The sequence below is a fragment of the Acinonyx jubatus genome, chromosome E2, assembly GCF_027475565.1.
Source record: "Acinonyx jubatus isolate Ajub_Pintada_27869175 chromosome E2, VMU_Ajub_asm_v1.0, whole genome shotgun sequence".
Taxonomy (NCBI): Eukaryota; Metazoa; Chordata; class Mammalia; order Carnivora; family Felidae; genus Acinonyx; species Acinonyx jubatus.
Genome location: NC_069396.1, coordinates 51710456 through 51729994, shown reverse-complemented (window position 1 = coordinate 51729994; position 19539 = coordinate 51710456). Strand labels below are relative to the sequence as shown.

The window sequence follows — 19539 nt, the reverse complement described above, 5'->3', positions numbered from 1 at the left end:
TTTAGCTGAACCCCAACAACCTAACACCAGAGACTGGGCTCTCAGCTGCTGTGGGACACTAAGTAGTCCAGAAATGTCCACCCAAATCCTTGTTCATACCAGAGCTCTCCAGGCAAACTTTTGAATGTCAAATTCTATTTTATTCTCCCCCTTTTTTTTTATTTGAGAGAGAGAGAGTGAGAGCTGGGAACACGGGCAGAGGGAGAGAGAGAATCTTAAGCAGGCTCCACACTCAGCACAGAGCCCAACAAGGGACTCGATCCCATGACCCTGGGATCATGACCTGAGCTGAAATCAAGAGGCAGATGCTCAAGTGTCTCCCCCAAATTCATATGTTGGAATCCTAACCTCCAAGGTATTGGCATTAGGAGGTGGGGTCTTTGGGAGTGATTAGGTTATGAGGGTGACACGTTATGAGTGGGGCTAGTGCCCTTGTAAAAGAGACCTCAAAGAGCCCCCTCGCCCCTTCCGCCACGTGAGGACACAGTGAGAAGATGGTTGTCTACCAGGAAATGGGTTTTTACCAGACCCTGAATCTGTGGGTACCACTGTCTTGGACTTCCCAGCCTTCAGAACCACGGAAAATAAATGCTAAGACAATGCTCTTCCCCACCCCCCAATTTGTCACCCCAACAGTAAAGCTTTCTCCTCTCTAACGTCCTATCAGTCATCAAACCCTGTGGCTTCTGCTTCCCGAATGGCTTCGTGAATGCATCACCTTCTCTCTGTCTCTCCTGCTCCTGCAAACTCAGGCTTTCACCTTGTATCCCCCAGATGGTTGTCACTTTCCATCACCGATGTCCTGGCCTCCAGCCTCTCCCCTGTCCTGTCCACAGGGGTCTTGGTGTTTGCTTTCAAGCATTCATTCAGGAACAAATATTTCCTGAGCCTGTACAATGCGTGGGCTGCAGGGTTAGGGGATGAGAGACAGCAGAGTGGGAGACAGGCCTTGCCCCTGCCTTCATGGGGCTGGGCTGCCTACGAAGGAGACAGACAGGAAGGGAATAAACCAGAGACAAGCATGTGTCTCTTACTCATGATCATGGTGACGAAGGGGAAGGACCAAGGCTACAGACAAAGAGTAACTGGGGCAAGGTGACAGGAGGCCGGTGAGGCTCTTCCAAGCAAATGACTTGTAAACAGACCCTCAGGAAGAGTGGGATGTAGGCGTGAGGGGAACCAGGGGAGGGGGTTTGGTGGCTCATCTGGGCAGGAGAGGCAAGATGAGAGAAAAAGCTGACATGTATTTAAACAACAACCAGAACAGGTGCGAGCAGGGAGGAGCGAGGCCCAAGAGGTACTTGGCGAGGCAGATGGCGCTGGACCCATACAGAGCCTTCCTTAGATTCTAAACACAAACAGAAGCCACTGGAGAGATCAAAATGGGGACAAGTGGCATCCGTTAACTCCCACACACTTCTCTGTCACTTTTATAACACAATCCACTGTCCATACCACGGCCTTCCCCTCCAAGCTCATTCCTTATCACTCTCTTCTCCCTTGATCTGCCCCAGCTGCACTAGGCTCTTCGCTGTTTCCAGCACAGGCTGAGCTAACTTACACCTCAGGGCCTTTACACTTGCTCTTCCCTCCACCTGGATGCTTCCCCCCAGGTATCTACATGGTTTGCTTCTTTGTGCCACGAAGGACACCGTGCAAATGTAAGAAGTTGATAAGGACCGATATTCTGGAATGTTAATGAGCCTACTTGGATCAAGCCATGGATATTAATAGAAAATATTTGGGGGTGGTTCAAGACAATGACTGAACTGTGAAGTGAACCTCAACAGCCAGACACCCACGTCTGGAACATTCAAGTGAGGACCAAGTCATTCCTTGATCACTGGCACATTCAAATGCTGTGGAGGACCTTTTGTCCTGGGCCGTGGGGTAGTTGGGGCTGGCATCCTGCCCTGTCACAAGATTGTTGGCTGGTAAGATCTCTGAGAAGTGGGAATGAACAATCAAGGATAATTGCAAGACTCCTTATTTGAATTTTTCTCCATAGGTGTACACGATTTCATAATTAAAAACAATAATTATGCAAGGCGCTTAACAGCTCACTCATCCATAAAATGGGAATCATACCTATTCCATGCATTTGTTGGAAGGACCAAATTAAACAAAAGATATAAAATACTTAGTACGGTGTCTGCTATAAAGGAAGATCATAATAAATGTTGGCCATTAATGCTAAGGATGGTGATGACTGATAATATTGATGATGACGATAGTAACATCCAGTCTTCTCTTCACCATGCTAGGCTCTCAGTTATTAATTAATTAAGTAAACTTATCTTGGAAATGTTCTGATTTTCTTCTTTCCTTTACTTTTTGTTATTTATCGTCCTCCAAACTTTTCGGAAAATGTTATCTTCTAGTAAATGCTTTCCTTGCTTAATAATATTCTTCATTGTTAATATTGTTTTCATCTATCTTTCTGTCACCCATCCATCCGTCCATCCATCCATCCATTCATCCATCTTTTGATCCATCATCCATCTTTTCATCCAGCCTTCCTTCCTTCCATCCTTCTATCCATCCATCCATTCTTCCACCATCCACTTTTTGTCTATCCATCCAATAAGTATTCTAGAACCTTGCCATCCATATAGAACTGGGGCAACTACTAAGAGGAAGTGGACATTATTTCTTGCTTCAACAGTCAGAGATGGGACATAGGCACAAATATCTATCACCCAACATGGGAAGTGAGAACAGCCACACCAGGTAGTATGAAGGTGCTGAGAGGGTCACCAGAAAGCAGCTTAGCCCACAGCCTCAACTCACTGATTCTCTTCAGCAAAAAATGTCACAATGGAGCCATGAGAAGAGAATGGCACCCAACCAACCCAGGTTCAAACTCCACCTCTCCCATTTATCTGCTGGGTGGCCTTGGGAAGGTCATTTCACCTCTCCAATTTCCAGTTTTCAAGTTCTCATCTGTGAAGTGGAGATAAAAATCCAACTATGGAAGCTATTGTGGGAATTATAGGAGCTCATGGGCCTAGGCATTTGGAGTTTAGTGTGGCTTGAAAATACTGAGTCCTTCTGCTCCTTGGCAGCAGATGTCTCCAAGTGTGAAACAAAACCTCAGTGTGAGACCCCCTCACAAACATGCAAATGCACCTCTTCTATTATGCATTCAAGCTGTCTTTGGAGGGAGCAATGACAGGACCTCAGGAAGGACCTCTGAATCTCAGCTTTCTCCTTCATGAAACAGGCAGAGTGAGCCTTACCTTAGAGGAATGGTGCCAAAAAATATTCATGGGACCATGAAGATAGTAGCTGACTACCAGGAATTTAATAGGCAGTTTGTCCAGGTTAGTTCTCTTTTCTTCCATCTCTTTTCCCCCAAAGTTGGGGTACAGGCAGCCTTCCATAACATTACATTGGTCAGACGGTCTGGCTTCACTTACGTCTTTGAGTTTCTACAGAGAAAGGAATCTGCCCCCACAGCCTCCTTCCCCACTTTCCCTGGCCTTTCTTTCACAGAGCTCCATAACTGCACCTTCCAGTATGGCGGCCACCAGCCACTATGGCTCTTGAGCACCGGAAATGTGGTGAGTTCTCATTGCCCCATGTTGTAAGCATAAAATACTGGGATCTGAAGATGAAGTATGGAAAAGCAAAGAATGTGATTATCTCACTAATTTTTTTGTGTGTTGATCATATGTGAAATGATAGTATTTTGGCTATCATGGTTCAACGAAATACATTATTAAAATAAACTGCACCTGTTCTTACTCTTTTTTTTAATGTGGCTACTATGAAACTTACAATGATATTTATGGCTTACGTTTTATTTTCTCCAGGGGACAATGCTGTTCTAAACCTTCCTTCCTTGCTGTGGGAGCTCCCAGGTCCCGCCTCTCACACCCCTCCCAAGTTTCTAGGTTAAGGTGTACCTTTGAGAGAGTCCTTCTTGGCCCTAGCTGTCTCCACGAGCCCTCTTTAAGGTTCTGCTCACCAAATCTCTGGATTATTTGGGGATTGGCCCGACTGTTCTGGCCCCAACCTGTCGGTAGGAAGACACCGCAGCTTCCCCAAAGAGGGTTTTCGGCAAGTGATTACAATCAGGGTGATTTGGATGAAATAGCCCCATGGTTAATGATGCCCCAAGATGAGCTCATGCATATCCATGAGGCCCATAAAATTCAATCATGTGTTTATTAATGGGATCTTTCAGGGACGGGGTCATGGGCAAGAATATTAATGAACAGAGAAGAAAGTGCCCCTGGATATGAGGCTACCAGGAAGTGGACAGGTTTTACCTGAATAATGAAAAACGAAGAGCCCTAGAATTTTCCAGTGAGAAAGAAAGCGTGGGAGAATCAAAAACACCAGCTCTCTGAAACACGTCGTCTAATCTTTCCTCATTTTTAAGAAGTTTATTTGTTCATGTTTTATTTGTGTTAATGTTTATTTGTTTTTGAGTGAGTGGGGGAGGGGCGGACAGAGAGGGAGACACAGAATCTGAAGTGGGCTCCAGGTTCTGAGCTATCAGCACAGAGCCCCATGCAGGGCTTGAACTCACAAACAGTGAGATCATGATCTGAGCCAAAGTCAGTCACTCAACCCACTGAGCCATCCAGGTGTCTCTAAAAGTTTATTTATTTATTTTGAGAGAGAGAGAGAGCACACAGGGGAGGGGCAGAGACAGAGGGAGAGAGAAATCTCAAGCACTGTCAGCACGGAGCCTGACGTGGTGCTCAAACTCACGAATGGTGAGATCGTGACCTGAGCCAAAATCAAGTTAGATGCTTAACCGACTGAACCACCCAGGCGCCCCTAATTTTTCATTTTTAAATTCTATCCTACCATTCTGAAAACTCTGTAAGAAGTCCACAGCCCTGTCCTGGTATCTTTCAGGATTGACACCATAGAGATTTACCAAATATTGCAATTGATCACAGGTAGGGCTCCTTGGTTTTACAGATGAGGAAATGGAGGCACAGATGTGCCCAGGGACTTGCCAAAAGCCATATTGCAAGCAGGCGGGGACAGTGGGACTTGGAGCAGCTGAGATTGGGGTCTCATTTTATTGTCATTTTGGTGTCAGTTTCTCATTGCATAGGTTTGGGAGTTTTCTAGATAAGAGGCTTTGAGGTCTTCGTTTCCTGGCTTGGCAGCCTCCTTCCTATCATCTACTTCCTGTCTCTGCCTGCTTCCTGTCATCTACTTCCTGTCTCTGCCTCCTTCCTGTCATCTACTTCCTGTCTCTGCCTCCTTCCTATCATCTACTTCCTGTCTCTGTCTCCATCTGTCCTTCTTTCTCTGTGTCTTGGAGATCCACTCTCTCCCAACCTCTTGTACCATCTTTCTTCCCCCTCTCTCTTTTTCTTCCCACCCTGTCTGCTTTTTCCTCTTACCTCCCTGGGTCTCTGGGTTTGTTCTCTCTCTGTGTGTCATTCTGACCTGAATATCTCACTATGTATGCATACATATGTGTACACTTATGGGCATGTATGTGTTAGTGTCTATGTGTGTCCATAAATATGTGCATGTGGCTCTGCCCCTCCTCTTTCTCTTTTTTCTTAGTCCATCAGCCTGCCTCTCTTTCTTCCTCAACCGCTCCTTATTTTTTAAATTTTTTGTTTTTATTTTTTTCTAATTTTTTTCAATGTTTATTTTTGAGAAAGACAAAGCATGAGTGGGGGCAGGGTAGAGAAAGAAGGAGACACAGAATCTGAAGCAGGCTCCAGGCCCTGAGCTGTCAGCACAGAGCCCAATGCAGGGCTCAAACTCACGGACCACGAGATCATGACCTGAGCCAAAGTCAGAAGCTCAACCGACTGAGCCACCCAGCCGCCCCTTTAATTTTTTTTTTTTTTAGAAAGAGAGCACATGCATGAGTGGTGGGGAAAGGGGCAGAGAGAAAGAATCTGAAGCAGGCTCCATGCAGCCCAACGTGGCACTCGATCCCGCAACCCTGGGATCATGACCAGGGCCAAAATCAGACTCTCAACCAGTTGAGCCACCCAGACGCCCCTCAACCTATTTATTTTAAAATAGGAATGTGTATTGGAATCACCAGAGAGCTTTTAAGAATACAGACTCCCGGGTTCCAGCCTAGACCTATTAGCATTTGTATTTTTTTAACAGCTTTATTGAGGTAGAATTGGGCATAGTTTACTGTGCGATTACAAGTTTGGAGATATGCATATACCTGTGAAACCATCACGACAATCTAGGTAATGACATCACCTCCAAAAGCTCCCTCCTGTGTCCTTCTGTTTGTTTTTGTATTTGTGTTTGCTTTGTATGTAAGAACACTCAACATGAGATCTCCTCTCTTTTTTAATGTTTTTTTTTAAATTTATTTTTGGGAGAGAGAAAGCATGAGAGGGGTAGAGAAGAGAGAGAGACCTGAGAGAGAAAGAATCTGGAAAGCTATTAGTTTTGTATAAAAAATTATTTATTAAGAACTTTCAGGGGTGCCTGGGTGGCTCACTCGGTTAAGCGTCTGACTTTGACTCAGGGCATGAGCTCACTGTCTGTGAGTTCGAGCCCCGTGTCAGGCTCTGTGCTGACAGCTTGGAGCCTGGAGGCTGCTTCGGATTCTGTTTCTCCCTCTCTCTCTGCCCACCCCCTTCAAAATCAATAAACATAATAATAAAAAAAATTTTTTTTAAGTACCGACTCTCTTAGCAAAACAATAGTGTGCCAAAGACCAACCACTATGTTGTGGAACATATTCTAGAACTGCCTTATCATATTTTACTGAAAGATGTTCCAAAAAGGATACAAAGTGGTTATTGCACGTTTGCAGGCTACATACACAACAAAGACACTGGACACGGTATCTCCTGGCTCCCTGGATCACAAAGGGAAAACCACCCATGGCTGCCACCACCTTGCAGAGACGGTCATCCGGGTACAACAGAGGCGAGGATGTGACAAATTGCTGTGCTCTGAGATTGGAAGTATTTCTTGGAGGGAAATGTACAGTTTCAAGTCCCAGGAAGAAGAGAGAGTGGTTTTCATGAAATAAGTGTGTGGATGCCGATAAGAATCCCCAGATGCCAACTGCATTGTTCCACGGGAACATCTGTCGATCCAAGATTTGGGGATAAACTTTCTCAAGTGACTGTAGGAAGCAGTGTATGCAGACACCAGTGTTAGAAATAAGCAAAAGCAGCAACTGTTCCCAATTAGAATTGGAATTCAAAGCTCTTGAGTAGGTTTTTATTTCATTTATTTTTTTTTTATGTTTATGTATTTTTGAGAGCGAGAGTGAGAGAGCACAAGTGGGGGGAGGGGCAGAGAGAGAGGGAGACACAGAATCCAAAGCAGGCTGAAGGCTCGGAGCTGTCAGCACAAAGCCCGACACAGGGCTCGAACCCATGGACAGCAAGATCATGACCTGAGCCGAAGTCAGACGCTTAACCGACTGAGCCACCCAGGGCAGCCTGGTTGGCTCGGATGGTGGAGCGAGTGACTCTTGACCTCAGGGTTGTGAGTTGGAGCCCCACATTGGGTGCAGAGATTACTTTTTTTTTAAGTCTTTAAAATTTTTGAGAAATGAACTTAAAATCTATTGTGCAACAGCAGAAGCCACCAGTTAAGAGCCTCTGATTTGCTGGCTCTTGACATTTTGGTGGCTGTCATTTGAGGCCAAGCCTTTCTTTTGTCATTTGTTCCAAAGGAAATCCTCATCTTTACTGATGAGTAGAAAGGAGGCAACATGATGGATGTACTTTCAACTTAAAATATTAATGAAGGGGTGCCTGGTTGGCTCAGTTGGTGAGTCTGACTCTTGGTTTCGGCTCAGGTCATGATCTCATGGTTTGTGAGTTCAAGCCCCACATTGGGCTCTGTGCTGACAGCTGGGAGCCTGCTTGGGATTCTCTCTCTCGGTCCCTCTCCTATTCATTCTCTCTCTCTCTCTCTCAAAAATAAATATATAAACATTTTCTAAAAAGGATATTAATAGAGACTACCGGAGCCTGTGTTTCAGAATTCAGTCTTACTTTTCAGAGCTGTGAACTGTAGGGGACCCGTACATGTGGCGTTGCTTATTCCTCGGAATTGCAAAGCCACCTGTGGCCCATTGGGTGGATCTCCATGGCCCTCCAGAGAGCAGAGTCCCGCACCAAAGGTTCATGGGGCGTGCACAGGGATGCTTGTATCTGGGAGCAAATCTACGTCTCCAAACAGCCTCCCTGGGCCTCTCCGGTGGAGTCCTTGGGCCTGGCTTTCAAAGACCCATATAAGACCCTTGTAAGATCCAAGACTTGGATAAGTCTATACTGCTTCTGGGTCCTGGATGGTTGTGGCTGTGGAAACAACTTGAAATTCTTTGTCGTGACTCTCCTAATCCTTGTGTATTTCTTTTTCTGCATTTCCTTCTATGCGAGGCAGAGAGGTGGTGGGGGGGGGGGAAGGTGAAGAAGAGTGAGAGGGGAGGAGGAGGGGGGCTGAGAAGGGAAGGGGACCTTATGACAAGGAAGAGGAGGGGCGCCTGGGTGGTTCAGTCAGTTGAGCATCCGACTTCGGGTCAGGTCATGATCTCGCTGCCCATGGGTTCGAGCCCTGCATCAGGCTCTGTGCTGATGGCTCAGAGCCTGGAGCCTGCTTCGGATTCTGTGTCTTCCTCTCTCTCTGCCCCTCCCCCACTCATGCTCTGTCTCTCTCTCTCTGTCAAAAAATAAATAAACATTTAAAAAAATTTAAGGAAGAGGAGGAGAGAAGGAGGAGTCTGGGGATGCTGGAGAAAAAGAGGGGGAGGAGAAGGAGGAGGGACGAGCAGTGGTTGGGGCTCTAAAATCCTGAGGATGAGCTGGTCAACCAGCAGTCCCTGAGAGGAGGAACATGGTCCTGCACGTGGTGTTTTTGCTGCTCTGGGTCTGCTGGCTTCACGGTGTGTTTGGTCAAGACTATGAAGGTGAGTAGCGATGTTCCAGCATCGGGGTGGACATTTAAAAACCAAGTCTTGGGGCACCTGGGGGACTCAATCGGTTGGGCGCCCAACCGGCTCAGGTCATGATCTCACAGTTTGTGGGTTCGAGCCCCACATCGGGCTCTGTGCTGACAGCTCAGAGCCTGGAGCCTACTTCCGATTCTGTCTCTCCCTCTCTCTCTGCCGCTCCCCTGCTCGTGCTCTCTCTCTCTCTCCCTCTCTCTCAAAAATAAATAAGCATTAAAATATTTTAAGTGCCTTATTAGCATCTTTGAAAATGGAACTGAGTTTTGGCAAGTCTGTTTTAACCCTTTACCAAAATCCTGTGGCCTTCGACAGTTGTAAATAACACAATAAGAAACTTCATTATGGATGCATTTCTTACACATTTCATGGGGGTTACACGTAGTTGTGAAACAATTTTTTTGTTTGTTTTTGCAAAATGGCAAAAAAAAAAATGATGGTGTTGCATGTCCTATTTGTAAGTATTCTTCAGGACATCTTTGCCCTGAAACATAAATCAAATGCAGCATGGATAAATATTTTTTTAGAACAAGATGTCCTCAGTGTGACCATGACCACTGCTTTCTTTTCTTTTTTTTTTTTTAATGTTTTTATTTATTTTTGAGAGAAAGAGACACAGAGCGAGCAAGGGAGGTGCAGAGAGAGAGATAGAGAGAGGGAGACACAGAATCCAAAGCAAGACTCCAGGCTCCGAGCTGTCAACACAGAGCCCGACGTGGAGTTCGAACGCACGAACCGCGAGATCATGACCTGAGCCAAAGTCAGATGCTCAACCGACTGAGCCACCCCGGGGGGGCCCCCCCGGCCTCCTGAATTACCAACATCACATTTTCCCACTGTCTGGATGCCATCCAGAGTCTTGGTGATTGTAACACTTCTCAGAAGAATGTGCGTAAGTATGAAGACCCACCGGTTCTGGGCACCTTATCTGGTCTTTCCACTTAACGTGGTGCTAAGTCTACTTCTGAGCCTTTGGAAATGTTTACTCACACTGTCCATCTCCCTTCACAAGTATCTGTTTCCTGGAGGCTAAGAGGGCCCCGTGGTTGTCTCTAGGGGTTTCTTTTGAGCCCCTGACACGCAGGCTACACGTGTTGACGCTGCCCTTTGGCTACTGTCATAGGCACGATGACCCACATTGGCTACTGTGGGCACAATGACCACGTCCCCACGGCAACCCGGCCTGCGGACAAGATGCCATCGGAAATAAGGGGCACTCTGATTCCAGAGACGAACCAGGAAAAGCGTTTTAGCATCTTAGAAGGAATGAGATGGGTGGTTCGGATCCCGCCAGGCACACGGGATGGTGCAGACATTAAGTGGCGGGAGTGCCTCCATTCATGCTCCTGGCTAGTGGGAAGACAGGAGACAGATGAGCCCTAGGAGCATACCCCGCCCCCCACTCCCCGCATGCCCCGCACGAGAACGGAGATGTGATTGACCTGGCGAGGCTTCACAGAGGGCTCGGTTGAGTGACCTTATTCCAGGACTAGAAATTTGCCATGCACGAAGTGTAATTTCCCCGCGGTTACGAGCTGTTGGGGTACACTCAGGGATTAGGTGACACTGGGGTCCCTTTTGGGAGGAAGGCACAGAGCCTGATGCAGGGCTCCAACCCATGGAACCGTGAGACCATGGCCTGAGCCGAAACCAAGAGTGGGAGGCTCAACCGACTGAGCCACCCAGGCGCCCCTTAGCAAAGGTTTGCACTAAAATACGAATCTTGCATTGCAAGAGCCTTTATTATTTTATCGGGGTGAGGTGGAATGATAGTCGGGCGCTCCTGGAGGCCCCCTACTGGCTGAGGGCTGAGCACCCTCCCACCCTCCTGTGTTCCACCTCCCTCCTGCAAGAGGCTCCAAAGTCTCCTTCGCCACCCCCACCCCCACCCCGCCACCACCACTTGCCCTCTCTGGCTCCAGCCTGAGTTTCATCTGTGACCTTAGACAAGGTTCTGAGCCTCGGCTGCTCTGGAACAGGAGGAGAATGATTCTTGTTGCCCCCTACACTCCAGGGATGCCACCCAGAATGGGTGAGGTTGAGAAGGGGGTTGGTTGCCTGGGGTGCCTGGGTGGCTCAGTTGGTTAACCGTCCAGCCTCAGCTCAGGTCATGATCTCATGGCTGGTGGGTTCGAGTCCGGAGTCCCGAGTCCCGAGTCTCGCGCGTCGGGCTCTGTACTGATGGCTCAGAGCCCGGAGCCCGCTTTGGATTCTGTGTCTCCCTCTCTCTCTCTGCCCCTCCCCCACTTGTGCTCTGCCTCTCTCTGTCTCTCAAAAAGTAAACGTTAAAAAAAAAAGAAATGAGATCGCGAGATCACATGGCCATTCTATTTTTAATTTTTTGAGCAACCTCCCTCCTGTTTTCCATTTTCCATAGCAGCTGCACTATTTTACATTCCCAGCGCGAGTTCTCCATAATTCTTTGCTGTTATGATTAGGTCAGGTGTTCTTTTAAACATCTTTAACCCGTTGTATTATGGAAACGTTCCCACAGACTCAAAAGAATTGTCAATGTCCTCTCCCCCGTGGAGGGCAGACAGAATTTCTAATGTTAAGCCGAATGGTGTGCTGGGTGCAGAGGGCAGACAGACTTTCTAATGGTAAGCAGAATGGTGTGCTGGGTGCTTGATATGCATAATACATATGGTCCTCATAACAAGTCCATGAGGTAGGTACAGTTAGCGCCCTCATTTTATAGAGGAGAATCTGAGGCACAGAGGGGTTGAGTCGTGTCCCGGGAGTCACACAGCTAGCTGGGGACAACTGAGCTAGAGGTTCTGAGAAAGCATATTTCTTTAGCCACATCTCTTCACTGTCAATTTATATTCTGAATGCGTCCTCCGACTGGAATCCTTCCTGGTGATAGGTGTGAAAAAGTAAGTCATCTCTCATCGCCGTCTTTATGCCATGTTTCCTGCTCCCTGAAAAGAAAAAAAAAGTTTCATGTTTTATACAGGTTGCCAGTTCAACGGTTACAGGCAAAAACACACCCATTGAGATCCTGTCTCTGTTCCGATCTCAGAAAAGAGCAGTTGAAGATCTGCGCACAACAGACAATCCGTTTATTATGAAACGCCCTAGCACTTTCTGTGAGATTTCTTATAATTTTTTTTTCAACGTTTATTTATTTTTGGGACAGAGAGAGACAGAGCATGAACGGGGGAGGGGCAGAGAGAGAGGGAGACACAGAATCGGAAACAGGCTCCAGGCTCTGAGCCATCAGCCCAGAGCCCGACGCGGGGCTCGAACTCGCGGACCGCGAGATCGTGACCTGGCTGAAGTCGGACGCTTAACCGACTGCGCCACCCAGGCGCCCCGAGATTTCTTGTAATTTCAATACTTGCCCGATACCAGAGTCTCCTAAACTGGAATTCTGGAGCAGTTTCTAGTGGATAGAAGTTCTCTATTGTTTGTGAAAATTAATTGCAAACTTGAACCTCATCAGGGAGAAAATAATAATGATTATCGTAAGGAAAGAAATCCTTTCTGCAATAAAAGAGTTGCCGTATGGTACATGCTTGCTATCTGCCATGTACTGTGCAGAGCCCGGACGTATGTTTTTATTCAACCCTCATAACAAACCTGTGACTTTGACCTGCAAAGACCTTTCCTTAACAGATGCTAAAACTAATTTGATCTTATTCTAAAAGCCAAGGACAGATCAGTAAATGTTTGCTTCCAATGGTACCTTTCAGATAGTACTAAAAAGAAATAGAGGGGCGCCTGGATGGCTCAGTGGGTTGAGCGTCCGACTTCAGCTCAGGTCACGATCTCGAGATATGTGAGTTCGAGCCCCGCGTCGGGCTCTGGGCTGATGGCTCAGAGCCTGGAGCCTGCTTCCGATTTTGTGTCTCCCTCTCTCTCTGCCCCTCCCCCGTTCATGCTGTGTCTCTCTCTGTCTCAAAAATAAATAAACGTTAAAAAATTTTTTTTTAATAAAAATAAATAGAGTAAAACAAAACAGAAAAGAACAGTGAAGGTGTAAAACATGTTTTCCCTCCTATATTGTAGTTTATTTTTGTAGGAAGGTATGGAAAAAGTAAGTCATTTATTTTTACCTACGTATTTTTTTAATTTTTATTTTATTTATTTTTTGAGAAAGAGAGAGAGAGAGAGGGAGAATCCCAAGCAGGCTGCATGCTATCAGTGCAGAGCCCAACTCGGGGCTCAAACCCACAAACGGTGAGATCATGACCTGAGCCAAAATCAAGAGTTGGATGCTCAACTGACTGAGCCACCCAGGCCAGGCATCCCTGATTCTTTGTTTGTTTGTTTTAGGGATTGTTTTGTTGTTCCTGTTCATTAACACTATTTGGAAAATACAGTTAAAGCAAAAGGAAAAATTTAAAATCACCCACAATAAGGGGCGCCTGAATGGCTCAGTCGATTGAACGTCTGAATTCAGCTCAGGTCATGATCTCACAGTCCGTGAGTTCAGCACCCCCATCGGGCTCTGTGCTGACAGCTCAGAGCCTGGAGCCTGCTTCAGATTCTGTGTCTCCCTCTCTCTGCCCCTCCCCAACTCATGCTCTGTCTCTCTGTCTCTCTCTGAAAAATAAACATTTTTTAAAAATGTTTTTTAAATCACCCACAATGACACTACTGAAAATAAGCATCACTGAAATTTTGATGCCTCTCCTTCAAAATATTATCCTTACTGGGATATAATTCAGTAAAATATTTGTGTTTTATTTTAAAGGTTAATCTAGTGAAATAAATATTTGTTTACAATTGTGTCTTTCAGATGACAATCTACCAGCTATAGGTGAGTTGATCAAAATTCTTTTATTAGAGTTTCTTTTGAAATTTGGCAATAAAATGTAAAGTCGTTGAATATTATGCTTCTTCTCCTGGTGAGAAACTGTATTTTTCATGAAAAACTATTTTATGTTTTTACATATAAGATAAAGTATGGGGCGCCTGAGTGGCTCAGTCAGTTAAGGGTCCAACTCTTGATCTCAGCTCAGGCCTTGATCTCAAGGTTGTGAGTCTGAGCCCTGTGCTGGGATTTGTGCTGGGCATGAAGCCTACAAAAAAAAAAAAAAAAAGATATATTAAAATTTATGTTAAAAATAGTTAAGGAGGGGTACCTTAGTGGCTCAGTCAATTAAGCATCTAACTCTTGATTTCCACTCAGGTCATGATCCCACAGTTCATGGGATGGAGCCCCACCCTGCATCAGGCTCTGTGCTGGTGGCTCAGAGCCTGTTACTGGCCCAGAGCCAACTTGGGATTCTGTCTCTCCTCTCTCCCTGCGCCCCTCTCTCTCAAAAAACACATAAACTTAAAAAAAATTGTTAAGGAAATGGGCTGAGCATGAAGCCTGCTTAAGATTCTCTCTCCCTCTGCCCTTCTCTCTTGCTCGCATGCTTTCTCTCTCTCTCTAAAATAAATGAAATGAAAAAAACCTGTTGTAATAGTTAAGGAAAAAGAAGAGGAAAGCAATTATAATATTATTGTTTTTTTACTGTTTATATTTTTGAGTTTTCATCCCATACAATTTCATAATGTGATTTCCTTTTTTGGAAAAATAGAGTCTTAAAGGATGTAATGAAATAGAGAATGCCTTTTGTCACCTAAAGATGAAGTACAAATGTTTTCCTATCTATTTCTATGCTCATCTTTGTTAATGCTTGCATGGTATTATAAAGTTTTATTTTATTTTATTTTATTTTATTTTATTTTATTTTATTATTTTTTAAGTAGGCTTCATGCTCAGCATGGAGCCCAATACAGGGCTTGAACTCAAGACCCTGAGATCAAGACCTGAGCAGAGAACAAGTGTCAGACACTTAACTGAACCACCCAGGTGCCCCTAAAGTTATATTTTATTTTTAAATTCCCTTAGTGATTGGTACTTTTGGATTAATTTCTATTTGTGGAGCTATTATCAACCATGATTAAATAAACATTCTTTTGGGTTTTTTTTTAAGTCTTATTTATTCATTTTGAGAAAGAGAGAGAATGAGCAGGGGAAGGGCAGAGAGAGAGAGAGAGAGAGAGAATCCCAAGCAGGCTTCATGCTGTCAGCACAGAGCCCAGTGTGGGGCTCAATCCCATGAAACATGAGATCATGACCAGAGCAGAAACCAAGAGTCAGACGCTTAACTGAGTGAGCCACCCAGGTGCCCCTGAAATGGACATTCTTAACCTCAATGTCATTCCCCCTGTCCAAAGCTCAGATGTGCCTATTGTGACCAGTACTAGTGAACATTGTGGGGATGATGGAATCTAACACATGTGACATTGCAAAAAGGAAATAATATATAAACCAGAGAAAATAACAAGTACAATTATTTTATATGAATGTGTACTTTATAGGAATGCCTAGGAAAACTAGGAAAGATTACTAGCTTCAAGAAGAGAGTGGCTGGATATAAGATAGATATACAGTAGTAAGTTGTTCTTCTCTATACTGGTAAAAACAAACTAGACACTGGTGGAAAAGGAAGTCACTCTATTTTACATCAATGACCAAAAGCACTTTGGAGTTATATCAGCAAGAAATCTCCAGGACTTAAAGTAAATGATGAAATCACATTGAAGAACACAAAGCGAGTTGTGAATAATAGAAGAATCATGCCATGTTTTTGACTGGAAAGGATAAGAATTGGGAAATAAATGTCAGCTTCAAATTTTCTTTTTCAGACACTATAACTCACTTTCCAGAAGTCAAAGGTAAGTTGATCAGAAGACTTTTGGATATGAAAATACATTTCCTTATAATTTTATAAAAACAGGGAAAGCAGTGGGGTTTTTCCTGATAACATTTCTTTTTTCTCTTTTCATAAAATTTGATATAAGCAATTTGTAAACAGAAACAAAAACAAGAAATAGAGTCACCCCGAACTTTACTGGCATTTTACTGGCACTACTCTTTAATTTCTGCCAATATAACAGAAAATACCCGATTTTAAGATTCACAGAGGACGGGGCGCCTGGGTGGCTTGGTCGGTTAAGCGTCCGACTTCGGCTCAGGGCATGACCTCACGGTTCATGGGTTCGAGCCCCGCATCAGGCTCTGTACTGACAGTGTGGAGCCTGCCTGGGATTCTTCTCTCTCCCTCTCTGTCTGTCCCTTCTTCACTCTCTCTTTTTCTCTCTCTCTGTCTAAATAAACTTTAAAAAAGAAAAAGGTTTGGGGTGCCTGGGTGGCTCAGTCGGTTAAGCGGCTGACTTCGGCTCAGGTCACGATCTCGTGGTCCATGAGTTCGAGCCCCGCGTTGGGCTCTGTGCTGACAGCTCAGAGCCTGGAGCCTGTTTCGGATTCTGTGTCTCCCTCTCTCTCTGACCCTCCCCCGTTCATGCTCTGTCTCTCTCTGTCTCAAAAATAAATAAACGTTAAAAAAAAATTAAAAAAAAAAAGATTCACAGAGGAAAAATGCCCAATAGTAATGAGGAATATTATACACAAAAAAGTGCTGGAGAAACATCTTGTATTATCAGATATTTAAACAAACCACAATTATTGCCATATAAACAGCATGGTGTCAGCCTAAAATGCATCAAATAATAAGTAATCTTTTCTGATGCTCCCTGGCTTCATATTTTTTTCATGTTACCCTGGACCATCTATTTTATTTTTTTAATCTGTTATTTATTTATTTATTTATTTATTTATTTATTTATTTAAGTGTGGGCGGGAGCACATGGGAGAAGGGCAGAGGGACAGAGAGAGAGAGAGAGAGAGAGAGAGAATCTCAAGCAGGCTCCACGCTTAGTACAGAGCCTGACACAGGGCTCAATCCCATGACCCTGGGATCATGACCTAAGCCAAAATCAAGAGTCAGACACTCAACTGATGATGAAATCACATTGAAGAACACAAAGCGAGGCATCGAGGCACGCCAACTGCACCATCTGTTTTAAAGGAAGACAGGAATCATCTGTTTTAAAGTCAAGTGTTTTAAAATTGTATAAATGCCTCCTGCTAATGAAAATCCGGGTAAAAGAGCACATTGGTAGGAAAGGTGAGTCGCTATTGCCTTTTGAGAAAACAACTCCCAGCAGTGTTAACGATTCATATGTGCTTTAACCTAATAATCTTGCTTTGGGGAGTCCATTCTGTAGAAACAGATGCTTCAATACATAAGGATTTACATATATGAATGCTTGCCTCAGCTTCATATGCAGAGGATAAACAATCTGAATAAGGGAAATATTGAATAAATTTGGCAAAATCCGTATCACAGACTCTGAATTGGCATTAGAAAGGAGGTAGAGCTACAAAGCTTTAAAAGGATACGTTGGATAACATTTTTGGCTTGAGTCAATGGGTGGATAGAGAATGACTGTCGTTCATAAGGGCAAATATAAGCAAGCAAGAAAGAGAGCGAGTTCAATTCTAGATACAGTTCTGGAAGCTGTCTTAAATGGAGGCCAGGAGTTCTAAAAATAAGGGAGGGAGAGGATATGTTGAAAAGGATTTTTGTGATATGCTGAGTTAGAAACTCAGGTTATGGGGACATCTGGGTGGCTCAGTCAGTTGAGCATCCGACTCTTGATTTCAGGTCAGGTCATGATCTCACGGTTTGTGAGTTTGAGTCCCGTATTGGGCTCTGTCTGCACTGAGGGTGCAGAGACTGCTTCAGATTCTCTGTCTCCCTCTCTCTCTGCCCCTCCTCTACTCGTGCGTGCGTGCTCTCTCTCTCTCAAAATAAATTATGGATATAAAGTGTGACTCATTTGGGGAGGGAGCAAAAAATCTGTGCATGTGTACCCCTACATATATATTATGTATAGTTATATATATGTTGGATGGATGGATGGATGGATGGACGGATGGATGGAGATATATATATATATATATATATATATATATATGCAGAAAAATCCATATATACATGCAGAAAAGTGTGGATAGAGATAAATCAGGCTATATACAGTGTGTGTGTGTGTGTGTGTGTGTGTGTGTGTATGCACGTATGTGAGAAGGTAAAGAAAAAAGAGGGGAAATTGTTTAACAGATAAGTCTCAAATTTATGTTTCTAACCTTAGTATAGACTTCTGGAACCAGGGTCAAATGCTAAGCAAACCACCAACAGTGTCTATACCGTGGAGAAAAGTGGGACACGGGGTAGGGGTTTCAACAGCTCTGCTGCTACGTGACCCACCAGAACCTCAGGCAGGGGCTCTGATTCTGGTGCAAGCAAGGGAGGATGAAAGTAATTTTGTAACATCTCAACTAACACTCCCAGAGAGGGACGAAGGATCTTTGTTTTCTCTAGATGGCAAGTGCGTCTTTCCATTCCAGTACAAAGGTGGGATATTCTATGACTGCATCAAGTTCAAGGCAAAACACAAGTGGTGCTCCCTAACTAAGACATACCAAGGACAGTGGAAGTATTGCTCTGAAGAAGGTGAGTACCTTGCCTCTGCACACCTCAGGGCAGTGATCTTTTGTCGCCAGGGCTGAAGTCCGGGGAGACCGGCCAGAGGGTCCTGAGAAGGGAATCCACGGTCAATTACATTGCGAAAATAAGGTTTGTGCAGATCTCTGGCAGTGTGGAAGTCACAAGGCCCCCAAGACGTATGATGAGGGCTTCACCCACGTTACCTTGAAATGAAAACGTTTAGCAAAACCCCAATCCCCCACCAATATTTCAGAGTAGATGGTGCCGAGCGGGATGGTGTGTGTGGGCGCACGCGTGTGTGTGATGGCAAAGAGGAGGTACAAAACAGAAAGATTTCTTATCCTGATTGCTTCCCTCCTCTGTAGACTTCGCAAAATGCGTGTTTCCCTTCTGGTACAGACGCCTTATCTACCGCGAATGCACTGAAGACGGGGATGCGTTTGGGAGAAAATGGTGCTCACTGACCCAGAATTATAACAAGGACAAGGTCTGGAAATATTGTGACTGATGGCGACATTTTCTGGGAGGGGCATGAGGAGGGTCTAATCGTTCCCAGGGGAAATGAATATCCAGTTTCTTTTGTGAAAGGAGGAGATAGGACTCTCCTTAAAAACGTTTTTTGTTTTTGTTCTTGTTGTTTTTTTTTTTTTTTTTCTGAGCTATGATCTGGCTGTAAATAGCTCGGGGTTTTGGTCGTGGATTATGGATGATGGGGTTTTTATATGGAAACTTCTATTGTAGCCTCAGCACTTTTACTTACTAACTGGGTTAAATTTGGCCTTTTTTTTGAGAGAGAGAGAGAGAGAGAGAGAGAGAGAGAGAATCCCAAACAGGCTCTATGTTCAGCATGACCCTGACCTGGGGCTCAATCTCACCACCCTGGGATCATGACCTGAGCCTAAATCAAGAGTCAAGGGCTCAACCGACTGAACCACCCAGGCGCCCCTGCTTTGTCATTCTAAATCATTGTCCCTTAGAGGGAAAATAGATGTCTTTACATTAAAAACAACACTCCCTGGGGCGCCTGGGTGGCTCAGTCGGTTGAGCATCCGACTTGGTTCCTGATCTCTGAGTCCATGAGTTCGAGCCTCGCGTCAGGCTCTGTGCTGACAGCTCAGAGCCTGGAGCCTGCTTCGGATTCTGTGTCTCCCTCTCTCTCTGCCCCTCCCCTGCTCGTGCTCTGTCTCTCTCTCTTTCTCTGTCAAAAGTAAAAATAAACATTAAAAAAAATTAATAAAAACAACACTCCTTGATGAATTT

General features: G+C 44.8%; 1 protein-coding gene across 2 annotated transcripts; it reads left to right on the top strand.

Moving 5' to 3' along the window:
* The first annotated feature begins 8724 nt into the window (after positions 1-8724).
* Positions 8725-19313, top strand: BSPH1 (binder of sperm protein homolog 1). 2 transcript variants are annotated; one of them, XM_053210791.1, is made up of 5 exons: positions 8725-8887; positions 13671-13691; positions 15575-15604; positions 18154-18285; positions 18679-19313. In XM_053210791.1, the coding sequence occupies exons 1-5, from the start codon at positions 8815-8817 to the stop codon at positions 18741-18743; spliced, it is 321 nt and encodes a 106-aa protein (XP_053066766.1). In that variant the 5' UTR covers positions 8725-8814; the 3' UTR covers positions 18744-19313. The 2 variants fall into 2 exon arrangements, with proteins under 2 accessions (XP_053066766.1, XP_053066765.1); XM_053210790.1 differs by having other exon boundaries at positions 8728-8887; positions 18645-19313.
* The last annotated feature ends 226 nt before the right edge of the window (positions 19314-19539 follow it).

Coding starts and splice junctions, on each gene's coding strand:
- BSPH1 (XM_053210790.1), top strand. CDS start 8,815: ATGGTCCTGCACGTGGTGTTTTTGCTGCTCTGGGTCTGCTGGCTTCAC. Junction 8,888..13,670: donor GTTTGGTCAAGACTATGAAG/GTGAGTAGCGAT, acceptor TGTGTCTTTCAG/ATGACAATCTACCAGCTATA. Junction 18,286..18,644: donor GAAGTATTGCTCTGAAGAAG/GTGAGTACCTTG, acceptor CCTCCTCTGTAG/ACTTCGCAAAATGCGTGTTT.